The sequence below is a fragment of the Limanda limanda genome, chromosome 12 (genome assembly GCF_963576545.1).
Source record: "Limanda limanda chromosome 12, fLimLim1.1, whole genome shotgun sequence".
Lineage (NCBI taxonomy): Eukaryota > Metazoa > Chordata > Actinopteri > Pleuronectiformes > Pleuronectidae > Limanda > Limanda limanda.
In genome coordinates this window covers 14,682,171-14,697,443 of record NC_083647.1, presented here as the reverse complement: position 1 = coordinate 14,697,443, position 15,273 = coordinate 14,682,171, and the positions used below count along the sequence as shown (strand labels likewise).

The following is a 15,273-nucleotide window of genomic DNA, read 5'->3' as shown; positions in this document are numbered from 1 at the left end:
ATTGACTAAATCAAGACAAATTTTCTAAAATTTAAATGCAGAAAAAACATAGAAAAAATGTAAAATCCTGTATTTTTGTGCTGACTCCCTTCCTGAAGTGACAGGACTGAAAGTGAATTCTCTGCCTCATCATCAGTTGAACGACCGTCAGTTTGGCCGGCAGCCAGTCAGCCTGGCTAACATGTGTCTCGCTATTAGTTGCACCCTTGATGATGCTGTAATGCTGCCAGGCCTGAAGATTCATGTGCTGACAAAGGCCAGCAGTGTCCTCGCAGCGGCATCAAATCTTGCAGGTTCGCAAGTTTATGACCAAAACGGAAAGCTGTCACAGCTCGTAGTAGTCGTCCTTCAGTTTATGTATTTTAGCTTTCATTAGATGGTTGATTACTTTATTAAAAACAACTTTAACTTGGTCTTCTCTTAACATGGCTCCAAAGCTTTTCATTCATAACTGGCACTATTTAACAAGTAAAGGCCACGACAAAGGCCGCCTTTATTCATAGTTTGAAACTCGGACAAGGTGTCAAATCTAAGTAAATAGAGGCTTTTGTTTGATCCGCACAAAAGCTAAATCGTGTAAACAAAAAAAAATAACAGCAATAACATCCTGGAGCTTTTTCCTGGCACCTTGAGGAAGACAGGCACGCAACCAACAAATCCAAAGCTTAGCAAGAAAGTGAAGAAGCATATTTCCTAAAATGTTGAACCATTCCTTTAAGAGCAGTTTGTTTGTTTTTAATTCAAAAGCTGGCTCGCATCAGTCATACCACACGTCCTTCTTTGATGCTTCAAGTGTATAAACAGCTTTTCCTCAAGCAGACATCAGTGGGTGAAGTCTGTCTATAGACGCACATGAACCGAGCTGAACAGTTTTCAAACGGCTCAGTGACCGACACGATCTCCTTCCGTCGTGCAGGGAGTGAGCAGACTGCTGCATCCTTTTTACAGGAAATATGCTGTGATTAGAGCAGCATATGAAATAAAAAGAATGCCCTTTCTTGCATGGACTGGTGCCCCCCCTCCTGTCGTTTCCTGACTGCCTGCGGGAGATGCTGTATGCAGAGTTAACGGTCTTTGTGATGAATCAGCCCTGAGCACTGACTGACAAGCAACGTAGCGTGTGAAAGATCTCACCAGAAGCAGATTCCTCATGCTACAACAATTAAATTCTCCAGTTGATGCTCACTCATTGTTTTGTGACTTCCATTAAATACCTTAAGAACGCAACTAAACACCCAGTGTTCATTCAATATGTTTTAAAATAGACATTAAATGTAGGATTTTAATCTGAAATCCAAACAGAGAACAGTCCAGCTAAGTGGATGGTGACCTCTGAGCTAAACCTTAAACCCAAAACTTTAAAAAAGGTTTAAGAACGGGTTACTGTACATCTTTCGTTCTGTTATCTGGTCAGGAAACCTCAGTGAACCACACTGTGCCTCCATATGACAGAAGATGTTGCCTGCATTACATATCTATCTCCAGTAAATCCTTAATAAATGAGCAAAGTTGCTGTGGAGGTAACATTTTTGTTATGGCGAAGTTTCTTGTCCTCATCACAAATCCTCTTTATTCTAAAGTTTAAAATCCTCATATCACTGTGATAACAGAGGTAAAGATGCACTGACATTAAATTAACCAACAATCCCTGTTATTTTAACCATACTGGTAGTAAAGCCATCTCTAGCCCAATAACTATTGTATATGTGAAAGCATTGATCCCCTCTATTTGTTTGCCAGACAACAACAGGGCTGATTTTACACAATACATCACTTTTATATACATTCTATGGTGCTGTCATGGATGTGTGATGTGCTCTTTAATTTCCTGTGATGTCACTTCCTTACAGCACCAAGATAGAGAAGGAGAAGAAGGAGCACGCGAGGCAGCACGGGATGATCCGGACAGAAATCAGCGGGGCGGAGATCGCTGAGGAGATGGAGAAGGAGAGGAGATTCTTTCAGTTGCAGATGTGTGAGGTTGGTTTGACTAAAATAGTATTTATCATTAACTCCACCACAGAGGTTATGTTTTGATCATCACCTATTTCTTAGCAGGAATACACCAAAAACTGATGGACCGATTTGTGGGGGGGATGTGGTATCGTTCAAGCAAGAATCCATTACAGTTTTGAGAAGATTCGTCAAGGGGGGGGATTTCACTTTCTTCAACTTTTTGGTTGATCTCTCAAGAAATAATGCAGGGATCTTAATAAATAACAGGCCCGCTGAGAGGACTGATATCTTTGAGTTTGTGCAATTTGGTGCAGCTTGATTGAATTTAAGGAGACTGTTGGACCTAGGTGCTCCACTGAGTCTCCATTTTAGTTTGTTTTTCAACTAAACAGATAATAAGAAATTTTATATATGCACCATAAAAATGAATACTGCATTTCCTGCTCGAAAATATGACTGCACACAGTTTATGTGCTTCTGCAAAGCTTGAATTCATTACATTTTGCTATTTTTCTGTTTCATTTTTTCTTTTTAATGAAGCTTCTCTTGAAAGATGTAGATTTTTACTTTGAAGTGTTGAGACGTGAGATGAAAGTGATGTGTCTGTTTAAGATGAAGCCCCAGTTGCTTTTCCCCTCTGAGTGAACTCGGCCTGACTCTGCCTGACTTTATCTGTATTCAATATGTTTACAGTATCTCCTCAAAGTAAATGAGATCAAAATCAAGAAGGGGGTGGACTTGCTGCAGAACCTCATCAAGTACTTCCACGCACAGTGCAAGTAAGACATATAAATGTGAATCCCATCTTCAGAAAGATCTATTTTTATTCTATTAAAATGATCAAGATAAAACATGATGTGCTTCTCGTTCAGTTTCTTTCAGGATGGTCTGAAAGCTGTGGACAACCTGAAGCCTTCCATTGAGAAACTGGCCACAGATCTGCACACAGTGAGAACCTCACCAACCCCGATGTCTTAACTTTCACATTTTATTTTCCTCTCTGATTAACAAATATTTATTTTCCTTCACTTCAGATAAAGCAGGTGCAGGATGAGGAGAGGAAGCAGCTGACTCAGTTGCGAGACGTCCTCAAGTCGGCGCTACAGGTGGAGCAGAAAGAGGTAACACACACACACAAATGTACGGACACACAAACGCACGGTGCTGAAGGTCTCCCTTGACTTTTCAAGGTTAATGAAAATGAGTCAAATCGTCTTTATTCTTTTAAAAAATTCTTTTAAAAAATGAAATTATTTATAATGTCGATAATCCTAAACTTTGTTATTAACCAACTTCTTTCAGTGATGACTGGGAGCATTACAAACAGTTCAGGCCACTAACTGATCACACACTGAACCCTAATGAGTGTTAATGTGTGTGATATGAAGTGCAGCATATAGAAGCACTGTATAAATGAGAGGTTGACTTGCACTGTTTATACCCTTGGAGCAGTCGCTAAGACTAGAATAGTCATTTAAATGCAGTCTATTGCAGTCTACACTGTTTTTTTATTTAATGAATTATTAGGAATTATGAAATATGCTGCTAACTGCTGCAGCAGCTCCTGGTCTCATCTGAAAATTGTTTTCTTCTCTCTTCCACTGCCTCCATCTTTTGTGAAACAAGTCTAGGAGAGTAAGTGGACTTCATGTAAATCCTGGTCGTTTACATCCTGTTCCTCATCCTCATGTCGGTGTTGTTGCAGTTACAGGACTAGATGATATCTGTTCCTTTACCCTAGATGATCATTTATGTTCATGTTTCAGTGCTTTTGTTGCCTTTAGTTCTGCTGTTGAGTTTGAATGACGTGTCGGTGAGAAATGTTTAAACTCGAGCAACAGTCCTGCTCCTTTGGCTGTGTGTGTGTTTGCGTGTGTGTGTGTTTGTGCATGCGTGAGTACGCAAGCGTCTACCAACAAAGTCATTAATGTCCTGCCAATGCTGGCCTTCAGAATCCGTCCTCTTTGTTTCCCGACAGGAAATGACATCACTCACAAAAAATTCCTGACCTGTGTTTGGTCCTTTTTTGTCATAGCTGTTGTAACATTGCTGTCAAGCCTGAATATTCAAAAGATAAATAAACATGTAAATTAGTTTAGTTAAGGTTTTATCTCCTTTCAGATTTACTAATTAGTCTAAAAATGCTAATGAGAGCTTGGCGTCGCCTGTTCAGGGGCATTAAAGCGCTTCCTATCTTCTCCTCTACCTCTTGTACAATATCATTCAGGCTCACAGCAGCACTCTCTTCCCTGTTGTTGATCATTCTCGCCTCCAAATCCTCAGAGGAGCCAGAGAAGCAGAGCGTTAATCAGCCATTTAACACTTCACCGGCTCCCACACGTTTGCATGTGGATTTGCGAATCCTGCATGCAGCAACTGCTTATTGTGTCATTTTTTAATTTGTGTAACAGATCTAATTTGTATTATCTGTTTGTGTGTGTGTGTGTGTTTTTCCCAGGAATCACAGGTGCGGCAGAGCACCACCTACAGCCTGCACCAGCCACAGGGTAACAAGGAGCACGGCACCGAGCGCAGTGGGTACCTATTCAAGAAAAGTGACGGGTGAGTATTTTAAAGTCACGTATAAAGATCAGACGTCAGATTCTATACTGACGAGCTTTAAATATGTTATGAGCACATTAAGATAAAGATTCTTCATAACAGGAAGGTAAGTTTTGATTAAATTAGGCTGCAACGAATGATGATTTTCCTTATTGAATAATCTGCAGATCATTAAATCTCTATAAATGTCACAAAACAAAAATATAAATATTTTGTTAAATATGTCTCCTCTCTTTTTAGTTTGGTATGCCATTGATAGATGAAATACTGATTGCTGTGTTTGTGTGTTGCAGGTTGAGAAAAGTCTGGCAGAAGAGAAAGTGCACGGCGAAGAACGGATACCTCACCATCTCACACGGCACGGTGAGCAAACATTAACACTTCTTTCTCTCTCGTCTCTGAAAACACAGCTGAAGACAGGACAAGTTCGATGCGGTTGCTCTGAGGAAAACACGCGAACAGACCTCCACTTGTGCTTCACTTCCACTTTGCCACCTGACCCACATCAGTTTCAGTGTCCTGGCTCCAGGCCGTCTCTCCCCGCGCTGGCTTGAATACATAAACAGCAGAGCAGCGGCGATCACAGGCCGAGTTCACCAGTTAACATTCTTCTCACAGCGCTGCCTCAGCAGAGTCTCACGTAACTCCAGTTGTTCCCATATAAAGATTTAACTTGCCCACAATAGTTCAGCTCACACAATCAGCTTTTCAAGTGCTTCATTTGGCTCCAGCAGCCGTCCGATACGGTTAAACACACCACTCTCACTCATTTATGTTGTTGTGTTTCCTCCACCCTCCCTTCTCTCCGGCAGGCTAATCGGCCGCCGGCTAAACTCAACCTGCTCACCTGCCAGGTGAAACACAATCCTGATGAGAAGAGGAGCTTTGACCTCATATCACGTAAGTTCATCCCACTTTTTATTACTCAAGTTATCTTCCAATTTTTGGGGAGTGAAAGCAAGAGAGAGAGAGCAGGGAAGAAATGCAGCACAGGGCCTGGTGGGAATCGAACCTCCGGACGCTGCAGAAGGCCTCAAATCTCTGTACCACACAATAGCGCACCTGGTTGAGCAGGTGCCACATAGATCCCCTTTTCCTTTATCTTCTAACTACAAATGCTTCACTTCGTAGGGAGCAGATGAGATAATTGTAACAGAATATAAGTTAACAAATCCGGTTGGACTGTGAGGTGTGGCTCATGACCCCTCTAAAAGAAATTAAGAAGAGGAGATGACAATGATTACCGATAGGGGAAACTATGAAACTTCATGATATTAGTTGCTTGGATACAGTGGTGTAAACTCTCTGTGGCTTTTAGCGACTTATTTCATATCTGAAGACAGAAACTAGAGCCTAAAGAGTTTTTTTGGTTTTCTGTTCAGCTCTTCACCCTCAGCCCGACCTGACAGTGGGATATTTAAATGCTCTCCGGAGGGGAATCGCTCAGAGTTTTGACTTCATTGCTTCTCCTCCGTGATTAATGCTCTACCTCCCTTTCCTTTACTTCACTTCTCTCCTCTCCTCATTTATTTTTTATTTTTTTCTTTCAGACGACAGAACGTATCACTTTCAGGCTGAGGACGACCAGGACTGTCAGATGTAAGTGCCTGTTCCTTCCTTGTGTGTGTGTGTGTGTGTGTGTGTGTGTGTGTGTGTGTGTTCATGTGTTCAGACTTGTGCCTAAGTGCATCCTGTTTACCACCTCAACCACTTTTTCCACACGCTTCCTACCGCACACCGGTTCAGCCGCTTGACCTTGTGTTTACCCAGCGCCTCCTGCACATTAACTGCCTTTTACTCCATTCTCACAATTTAAACTTTCTGCTTCAGCTACTCCCAGACCCTCCTCTCGCCCTTCTTTTCATCCTCCTCTTTCATTATGGTCATCTCTAACTGACTCTTTCTGACTTCTCCTGTACGCCCCTCTCCATCTCGTCTCGTCTCTGCCCTCCACCAGCTGGATCTCGGTGCTGCAGAACAGTAAGGAGGAGGCGCTGAATCAGGCCTTTAAAGGGGACCAGCATTTTGGCGAGAACAACATTGTGCAGGAGCTGACCAAGGCAATCCTCGGAGAAGTGAAGAGGATGACGGGAAATGACGTCTGCTGCGACTGTGGAGCCCCCAGTGAGTGGCAAAGATAGGGAAACCACTAAAACACAAACAGAATCAAAACTAATTTAATGATCTTTAAATAATTCTAAATAATGAATGCAGCCAAAAGTTAGATTGATGTTACAACTGCGAGGCAACATTTAGTACTAGCTGTTCTGTAGAAGCCTGCCACCATCACTCAACCAAAGAAGTGGGAAGTGTTATTGATTGATTCATTATCATCCCCACGTGACGCACAGTGTCAATCTCAGATTGTTAATAGATGTTATTTATTGGGAAACACCGCAAAGCTGTACAGTACACTGTGCCCTCAGATGTACAGTATTCAGCAGCACCAACACAAGATATATAGCATGAACCTGTTTATATCTGTATATGCTGTACTGTGAAAAATTATATATTGCTCCAACTGCAACTCTGTGCTATGAAAGTTGACCTTCTGGTCGTACCAACTTCCTGAATTTGAAAAGCGAGTGATATGTGCACTGTAATGGATGATGTTAAGCAAATATACAGATATGATCTGGTTAACAAATTAATGTTATGCACTTAGAAAAGTGTAAGCAGTGGTTCATATTTATAGTTATCAGCTAAATCATGTAAAAAACACTGGTAGGTTTGTCCTAAGTCCCTGATTTAGAAAAGCTGAAATTTGTGCAGACCAGATCTGTTAAGGACTCAAATCTTTCTACCAGTAATGTTTCCAAAATGTATATGTGTAAATGTATATTCTTAAACCTAATGTATACAACATACATATATATACTGAGATCTGTGAAGTGTATCTAGGCCAGACTCAGTCACAGTTTGACCCTGTCACTTTCCTCAGATGTTTTTGTGCCATGAGATAGTGAAATGTCCTTCAGGCAGGTATCAGATATCCAGAGCCCACAGTTTCCCACAAGGACACATCGAAGCTGCAGAAATTTCTTTTTTACTTCAGTGAATTTTGCTTGAGGTGTCACTCATGTGTTAATTACTTTTAATTATCTCCTCTTTCTGTGTGTCAGACCCGACGTGGCTGTCCACCAACCTGGGTATTCTCACCTGCATTGAATGTTCGGGGATCCACAGGGAGCTGGGCGTCCACTACTCCAGGATCCAGTCGCTCACCCTGGATGTACTCAGCACCTCGGAGCTCTTGGTAAAGCACTTTTCTGACGTTTGTCGCTGATCTTCCTCTTGTCCCCCTCCCCATGAAGAATAGCTGAGATTTTGTTTGGCTTTTCCAGTCTTGATTGCGTGGTGTTAAAATGTTTTGTTGACCACAATCTGATCGTTGTTGTTGGTTTGTGTGCTTGCTCCACAGCTGGCCAAGAATGTGGGGAACGCAGGCTTTAATGAAATCATGGAGGCTTGTTTAAGTGCTGAAAATGTGGTGAAACCCAACCCAGCCAGTGACATGTAAGTCACCCCTACAACTCTTCTCCGACACACTCCATCTCTCTTCATCTCCTCCTCCACTCATCACTTCACTTCTCCTGCCTCTTTCACTCGTCTCACATTACACTCTTCCACAGCCGGTCCGCAACTGGCGACACCTTAATGATCCGCTGCCACGTCTTTTTAAGCTGCATGATAAGCATAAGATAAGCACACATTTTAACAAACTTGTTTATATCAGTGATGACATGTTAATGATCAATTATATGACACGATAGGCCTTCAGGGAAAAAGCCCTTTCAGGGTTAAACACAGTAATTATGTATAGTTAGTGTATTTATCCATCATTATGCTTTATGCATCATATTTAAGGTTTAATCCTTTTTTATTTGCAGATTTATCACATGATTCCACTGTTCACATCCTGTGCACGGCTGCTCAAATCACATCCATGTGTCAACAGAGAAGAGCAGTGGTTGTGTGTGTTTTCCGAAACCTGTCTGACCAGTTACTTTAACAGGACAGCTGATTTTAGTTGTTTTAAAAAAAATAAAGGATAGTAGATGTTACAGAATTCCAAATTTTATATATATATTATTATATTTAAAAAAAAAACACATTCAGAAGCTAAGTCAAGTCTGTTCCTTCGTCAGAATATCAACCATAAGAGGTAATAGATTACATATTTATTTTAATGTAGCACATAGTTTAATGCAGATTAATATATTCTACTTATGTGTTTTTCTTTTAAATGTATTAAGACTGATAAAGCATTGAAAATGTAAAATTTATAACAACAATCTAATTCTTGGCTTTCGATTGGCACTTTCCATTACATTACTGCTCAATCACACATACACTTGTGATACAGTCTCACCTGCTGCCTGTAACTCAACACCCCCCTCCTTACATCCTCCACCAGGCAGGCGAGGAAAGACTTCATCACAGCCAAATACACAGAGAAACGTTTCGCCAGGAAGAAGGATCCTGAGGCGACGTCGCGGCTCCACACGCTGTGCGACGCCGTGAAGGCCCGAGACATCTTCTCCCTCATCCAGGTGTACGCCGAGGGAGTCGACCTCATGGAGCCCATACCTCTGGCCAACGGACACGTGAGTACACTTTACTTCTTATCTCAGAATAATCTGTTTCATCGTTATTGCTCATTGATGATTGTAAATAAACACTTCATATTTCTATAGTGGCTTACTTCAAATGTTTCATTTATTCCAGGAACAAGGGGAGACGGCCCTTCATCTTGCAGTGAGACTGGTGGATCGAACATCTCTTCACATTGTAGACTTCCTCACTCAGAACAGGTACAGTGTAAAAAACACCAGGAGGCAACCGTGCATTCATGCATCACCTCAGTTACTTTTTTAATGGCAGAATGAAATATGCTCGAACGAGTTTTGACAGTTAATCTGATTCTGCAGAAAACGCTGGAGAGACCACGATGAAAACACTCTCTTTGTCCAATTTTGACATAAACTGGAGAAATGATTCTTCTTTTTGGTTTTAAGATGAATCATCACAAAACTATATTTCTGATTAATACTCAATGCTGACCTTCATAGAAATAATATACACATATTTGACATTCTGCTCAAAGCTTGGTTTGCTTGCCTATTATTAGAGGACGTTATATATCCAGTGCATCTTATAGGTTGTATAGAAGAAACCAAGCCTTTATTTTATGCCTCCAGTGTTTGTATTTAAACTTTTCCTCTGTGTCTGTGTCCCCCGACAGTTTGAATCTGGATAAGCAGACAGCCAAAGGCAGCACGGCGCTACACTACTGCTGTCTGACCGACAACAGCGAGTGTCTGAAACTGCTGCTGCGGGGGAAGGCCTCCATAGAGAGCGGTGAGGAAACCAGGATGAACCATGATTCATCACTGTGCAACTCTTTCCTTTTATTTATTTCTATTTCTCCGTCTTTATTTTTCACACCCCTGGATTTTTTTGTAATATATATTCAGCTCCTAATAGCTGTTTGCTGGTTTCTAAGTAATAATTTAACTGGCCATTAAAGCTGGATGTTCCATTTAAAGACGTAAGAAGTAGCTAAATAGCTGTTTAAACTTTGATTTTATTTATTAAAGCATGTAGAGTTATATGATTCAGTTCATATTATTCCTGCAATCATTGATTGATTAATTTAAGGTGCCTATTTCAATAAGAATTTTATTATTTAAACTTTTTAAACCTCTTATGGTGCAAACTTTTATGGTTTTTAACAAAGTTACAGTTGATTCTACAAGTAGATGTCTGTTTTCTCACAAATTCTTCTCTCATACAGCTCTTTCCAAGTCCTACACATTTAGTTCCCAGAGATTTGAGCTTTGCCAAAAGTCCATGGCAACTTTTTCTCACGACATTAATTTATCTTCTCCGCTCTGACACCAGCAACACAAGCACATAATAGATACAGAGAGACGGAGTGCAAAGAGAAACCAGGGAGCTGCTCGGTCTGGGAAACAGTCTAATTACACATTTCTCACGCCACTGTGGAAAGAGAGGAAAGAAAACGGGCTGTGTGTTTGTGCTCGTGTGACATGTGGATACAGTGATTATATGTTTTTGTTGTTTTCTCTTGCAGCTAATGAAGCCGGGGAGACGCCGCTGGATATCGCTCGCAGGCTCAAACACCTACAGTGTGAGGAACTGGTGAGCTCACTGTGTTTAGACTCGGCCTTATATCTGCAAACACATCACTTCCTGAAACCACGTCGGTCATCTGTGTTTATATCTGCCTGGCTTTTTATTTGTCTGTTTATTTGTAGTTGAACCAAGCACTGGCAGGGAAATTCAACGTCCATGTCCACGTTGAGTACGAGTGGTGTCTGCAGCACGAAGACTTGGATGAGAGTGATGAAGATCTGGATGAGAAGGTAAGAGACATTTAGGGAGTATTTATGAAGAAAGCTGCTATACAAGAAGTTGAGAATGAGAAATATTTAAAAGGATTGCAGCTTATCGAGGAAAGTTGAGACCTAAAATACATATGCATCATATCCGGTTACTCCTTTTGTTTATCTTTTCGGTAAAATTGGATCAAATGTGATTCGTAACGTTTCAGTTTGGGAGTAAGGATTGTCTGAATTTAAAAGTCTCTGAGTATTGATCTATATTATTTGCAAGGAAATGGAATGACCTGCTTTTTACTCTTGGTTTGAGAAACTAGCAAATTTACTTGTGTATTACGGATGTGTTTAATTCCTTTTTTTAATGATACGGCAAAGTAAGAACACTTAAAGGCCGCTTGGTAGGGCGATCTAGATTTAACAGGTTCTTCGCCAAGTCTAGCACAACCCTCCATAAACTTTCATGGAAATCCCTTCAGTAGATTCTGCGTAATCCTGCTGAAAATCAAGCGAACGCAGATGAAATCATTATCTCTTTGGCAAAGGTTAAAACAACAGTAGCGACTCTCAAGCTATAACGTGTTTTTCTTCATTTCAAAAGACAAAGATTCAAATGTAGGTAAATCAAAAACATCATACCTTAAAGTCAGAGAGGAAAAGACTAAAGAAATGCAGAACCACAAATCTGATGAACCACGTCTGACCCGTTGCATTCTCAAATTGTGCAATCACAAATCTCTCATGCGTACACCATATATATATTTCACCTTTGACCCACACTGACTTTCTGATGTCCTTGCAGCCCAGTCCTCATCGCAGAGACGAGCGACCGGTCAGCTGTTACACCCCGAGCAGTAACTCCACCCTGGGCCCCGGAGGCCGCGACGGCCTCACCAAGGACAAGCAGCGCGGCTACATGCCCAGTCTGGTGAACAACGAAACCTACGGCACCATCCTCAACAACAACCAGAGTCAGAACGCCACCACCTCGGCTCCGCCCTTGCCCCCGAGAAACCTGGGTAAGGGTCAGACACAGCAGCACCAGAGATAGAAGAGTGGAAGGCAAATGTAGATTGTCACAAAATACATATCATTATCATTTTATGAATGAAATCTTAAATCTGAGAAACTGTGTCTGACGTCTTTGTACTTTGGAAGTTTTATTCCTAAAATCTGCCTCAGAGGAACATCCTCCTTTACCTCTACAGTACCTTTTGAAGGTGAAGTCTCCTTTCCCCTCGTGCCGCTGGTTGCCCTCGCCTTTATGTAAATTACTCTGCGGTTGAGAGTGACATTTTGATCTGTTCTAACGTCACACATATCTCTGGGTACAGAGGCAGAGAAAAGATGGACAGGCCGCCTGCCCAGAGAGTTTCTGACCTCTTCACCAGGAAGAGCTGGTCTCATCCAGTCAAATGACCTCAGGTCTAAAGGGCAGGATTTATTTTCATGTTGAACAGAAGCAGTCTGTGACACCGAGCTGAACTTCATGAAAACACAGTTGTTTTAAAAAGGCGTGATAGTGTTTGATGAAAAAACAATCTGAAACCTTTTCTCGTAAAAGTCAGTGTGTATGTGCTTAGGGGAAAAAGGAAAAGTTATTTCTTTAGGCAAACGGACTTGTGACAAGTCCGCCGCATTCGATCTTTAATAACATTAGTGGTCGTCTGGAGTGCGGCCAAGAGAGCGGAGGAGAAACAACCAGCTGCTCACCTCACCACAGCCCCCCCGCCTCCACATTCTGCACATTCCCTCGCCCCAGTTAATGTCCTTCTCGATTACACTCAAATGGAAATGGCTTTTTAAAGTGAAAGGCTGGATGCTGGTTCAGGCAATTGAGGCACTCTCTCTCTCTCTTCCCTATTAATAATCTCTCTATCTCTCTCTCTCTCTCTTAGTCCAGTTATCCGGTCTGGGTGGGATCATTCCGTCGTCAGGGTCTGGCAGCTGGAAGCCCGGTCCTTTAGACCTGGTGGGGCGACAAAGGTCGTCCTCGGACCCTCCCAACATGCACCCTCCTGTCCCGCCTCTGAGACTCACCTCGACTGGAGGTATGGAGAAACCTCCACCCATTGTTCCCTCTCAAACTTAACCAGTTTCTAAGTAAAAGTCAATCATGGATTCAAAGTTGATCCTCTCATAAATGCCACTGTAAAGAAGATGTAAATATCTCAGTTTTTAATGGGCTGTGCTAAACATTCAAGTCTTGGAGACATAGGCACATAACTGTCATTTCTATGCAGGTTCTAGGTTTATTATTATTTGTTTACACAGGTTGAATTCAAACAAATGACACACTTACAATCATGAGAATCTAATATAGAAATATTTGTAGCGTACCTTCGTTTTTCAATTGAATCTGTTCATTTATTTATTCTTGATCATTTTTACAATTTGATAATGATTTATAATAATATATTAACACAGCAACCCTTTAATGGGTAATTGTAATATGTAAATGATTGGATGATGAAGATTTACACTCACTGGGCATATTATTAAGAACATCATGCTCAGACTGGACAGAGCTGGTTTTAAATCAGTGTCAAGTTGTTGAAGTTCAAGTTGTCCTCTTTTTTTCGAGAGACTGAAAATCCCTGTAGGTCGGCAGTTTGAGAAATGCATCACAGTCAAAATCAATGAGATCACATTTTTAACATGTATGATTTTAATTATTGAACTGCTGCCACATGACCCACTGGTTGTGTAGTTGCATGAATAGGCACTTGTACAGGTGTTGCTAATAAGGTGCTAAGTGATGTAATGATTGATTCTTTATTGATCATTTTGCAAGTCTATTTTATGTGAATGAAAATAAGTATAATAATATTAATAATGATGATTATGATGTGAGCCAGATGAAATTAACTGTGGTGTGTGACTTTGTGTTCTAGTTCTGGGTCCTCCTCCTTTGAACTTACAGTCCAAATCAGGCCAGGGGCCCCCGGGGTCCAGAGCGGCACCCCCCAAATCTCCTGCTGGGTAAGACAATAAAAGTGCATGTGTGTCTGCAGCCCTAAGAAAAATATCCCCATGTACAAAAACCAGAAGGAGTTGAGCGGTGACTCCACAGCTCCATCATCTTACACCAGAGGACAATAGATTCATATATTTCAGTACACACACACACACACACAGGGAAATCATGTATTTCCTCAGGGTTGTGTATCTTGCTGTTGTGAACTCTTGTCTCGTAATGTGCTGTTGTGTTTCCTCAAGAGGAATGAGCTCACACGGCTGCTGTTAAGCTACTTCATTAGCTTCGAGGCTAAACTCTGTGTCGAGCCAGAAGAGCAATAACTCTCCTCCCCAGTTGCCCCTTTCTCCTTTTTTATCTCCCCACAGAGCTGATAGTGCTTCAATAAATCTGCTGCGGCGTCTCCGAGAGCTGGACACTTTACTGTGTCTTTATGTGACCACTACTTTTATTAATGGGGACACGTGTTTTTTTTACATTCTTTGTATTTTTCAGCAACGATAAAAGCTTCAACAGAGGACCTCTAAATCGAACCCAGTCCATCGAGAGACCAGGTGAGAGATAAGCATAAGAGAGGGAAAGTATCCCCCCGGGTCAGATCTGCGTCTGTCCAGTGTCTCCGTAAAGTTCACACATGTTGTTTCACAATCTGTCAAATCCTGTTTCTTCTGTGGAAAATGTGGAAAGTTCAGTTGTGGCCTGCATGATATAATTTCCTCTTCCTGTTCCAGCTAAGGAAGTGCCAGGATGCCCCCAGAACTCCATAGGTCAATCCCTGCCTCCAGCCCCCATGCCGAGGAAGGCCTACCCAGTGAGTGCCTCATGCTTCCCCTCTTTATCGTCCAGATACTGCAGCGTGTAAAATGCTTATTCATTGATACTGTTGCACTGAATCATAGGCTGCTGATTTAACGAGTCGTGCCTCATGCCGTTGTTGGGGTTGTGGGGTTTCCTCCTGTGTAGGGTCCACCTATTGTCTCAGTGTTTCCAGTGTCGACTTAAGCAGTAAATATCCTTCCTGTACTCTCACTCTGTTCTCATGCAAAGACTCATTCACAGTTTCTGGCGGGAAGCTGTTTGCGTAAATCTGTTTTTAAGATTTTGAAGGTGGAAATTACGAAAAACTAACCGATTGCGTTTCTTTTCGTTTTGTCATCTGGCAGAGAATCTTAGGATTATAGCAGGTTTTCCTTTGTCTTCATTTGGAGACTTTTTGTCAGTTGCATGACACAACATTCTTTGGAAAGACTGTTCACAAGAACGGAAATCGTTTTTTTTTCCTACCACCCCCCTAGTAACATGTCCAGAAAATACACAAGCGTTTCTAACATGCAATGGACACGAAACAAACAAATTAATACATATATATATAAAGAGGTGTCATTCACATAGAAGATGCTTGAATGTTCCAGGAAT

At 41.5% G+C, this 15,273-nt stretch overlaps 1 protein-coding gene across 1 annotated transcript in view; it reads left to right on the top strand.

The window, feature by feature from the left end:
* asap2a (ArfGAP with SH3 domain, ankyrin repeat and PH domain 2a) overlaps positions 1 to 15,273 on the top strand; it is a 52,656-nt gene that overhangs the window by 33,510 nt on the left and 3,873 nt on the right. Inside the window, exons 6-26 of the mRNA XM_061083273.1 lie at positions 1,851 to 1,980; positions 2,650 to 2,735; positions 2,829 to 2,904; positions 2,991 to 3,077; positions 4,415 to 4,518; positions 4,812 to 4,881; positions 5,331 to 5,418; positions 6,069 to 6,117; positions 6,476 to 6,642; positions 7,641 to 7,774; positions 7,940 to 8,034; positions 8,936 to 9,125; positions 9,247 to 9,332; positions 9,764 to 9,879; positions 10,616 to 10,683; positions 10,800 to 10,907; positions 11,683 to 11,899; positions 12,779 to 12,931; positions 13,775 to 13,862; positions 14,353 to 14,411; positions 14,589 to 14,668. Of these exons, the coding sequence (XP_060939256.1) occupies positions 1,851 to 1,980; positions 2,650 to 2,735; positions 2,829 to 2,904; positions 2,991 to 3,077; positions 4,415 to 4,518; positions 4,812 to 4,881; positions 5,331 to 5,418; positions 6,069 to 6,117; positions 6,476 to 6,642; positions 7,641 to 7,774; positions 7,940 to 8,034; positions 8,936 to 9,125; positions 9,247 to 9,332; positions 9,764 to 9,879; positions 10,616 to 10,683; positions 10,800 to 10,907; positions 11,683 to 11,899; positions 12,779 to 12,931; positions 13,775 to 13,862; positions 14,353 to 14,411; positions 14,589 to 14,668 (2,251 nt within the window). The remainder of the gene's footprint in view (positions 1 to 1,850; positions 1,981 to 2,649; positions 2,736 to 2,828; positions 2,905 to 2,990; positions 3,078 to 4,414; positions 4,519 to 4,811; positions 4,882 to 5,330; positions 5,419 to 6,068; positions 6,118 to 6,475; positions 6,643 to 7,640; positions 7,775 to 7,939; positions 8,035 to 8,935; positions 9,126 to 9,246; positions 9,333 to 9,763; positions 9,880 to 10,615; positions 10,684 to 10,799; positions 10,908 to 11,682; positions 11,900 to 12,778; positions 12,932 to 13,774; positions 13,863 to 14,352; positions 14,412 to 14,588; positions 14,669 to 15,273) is intronic.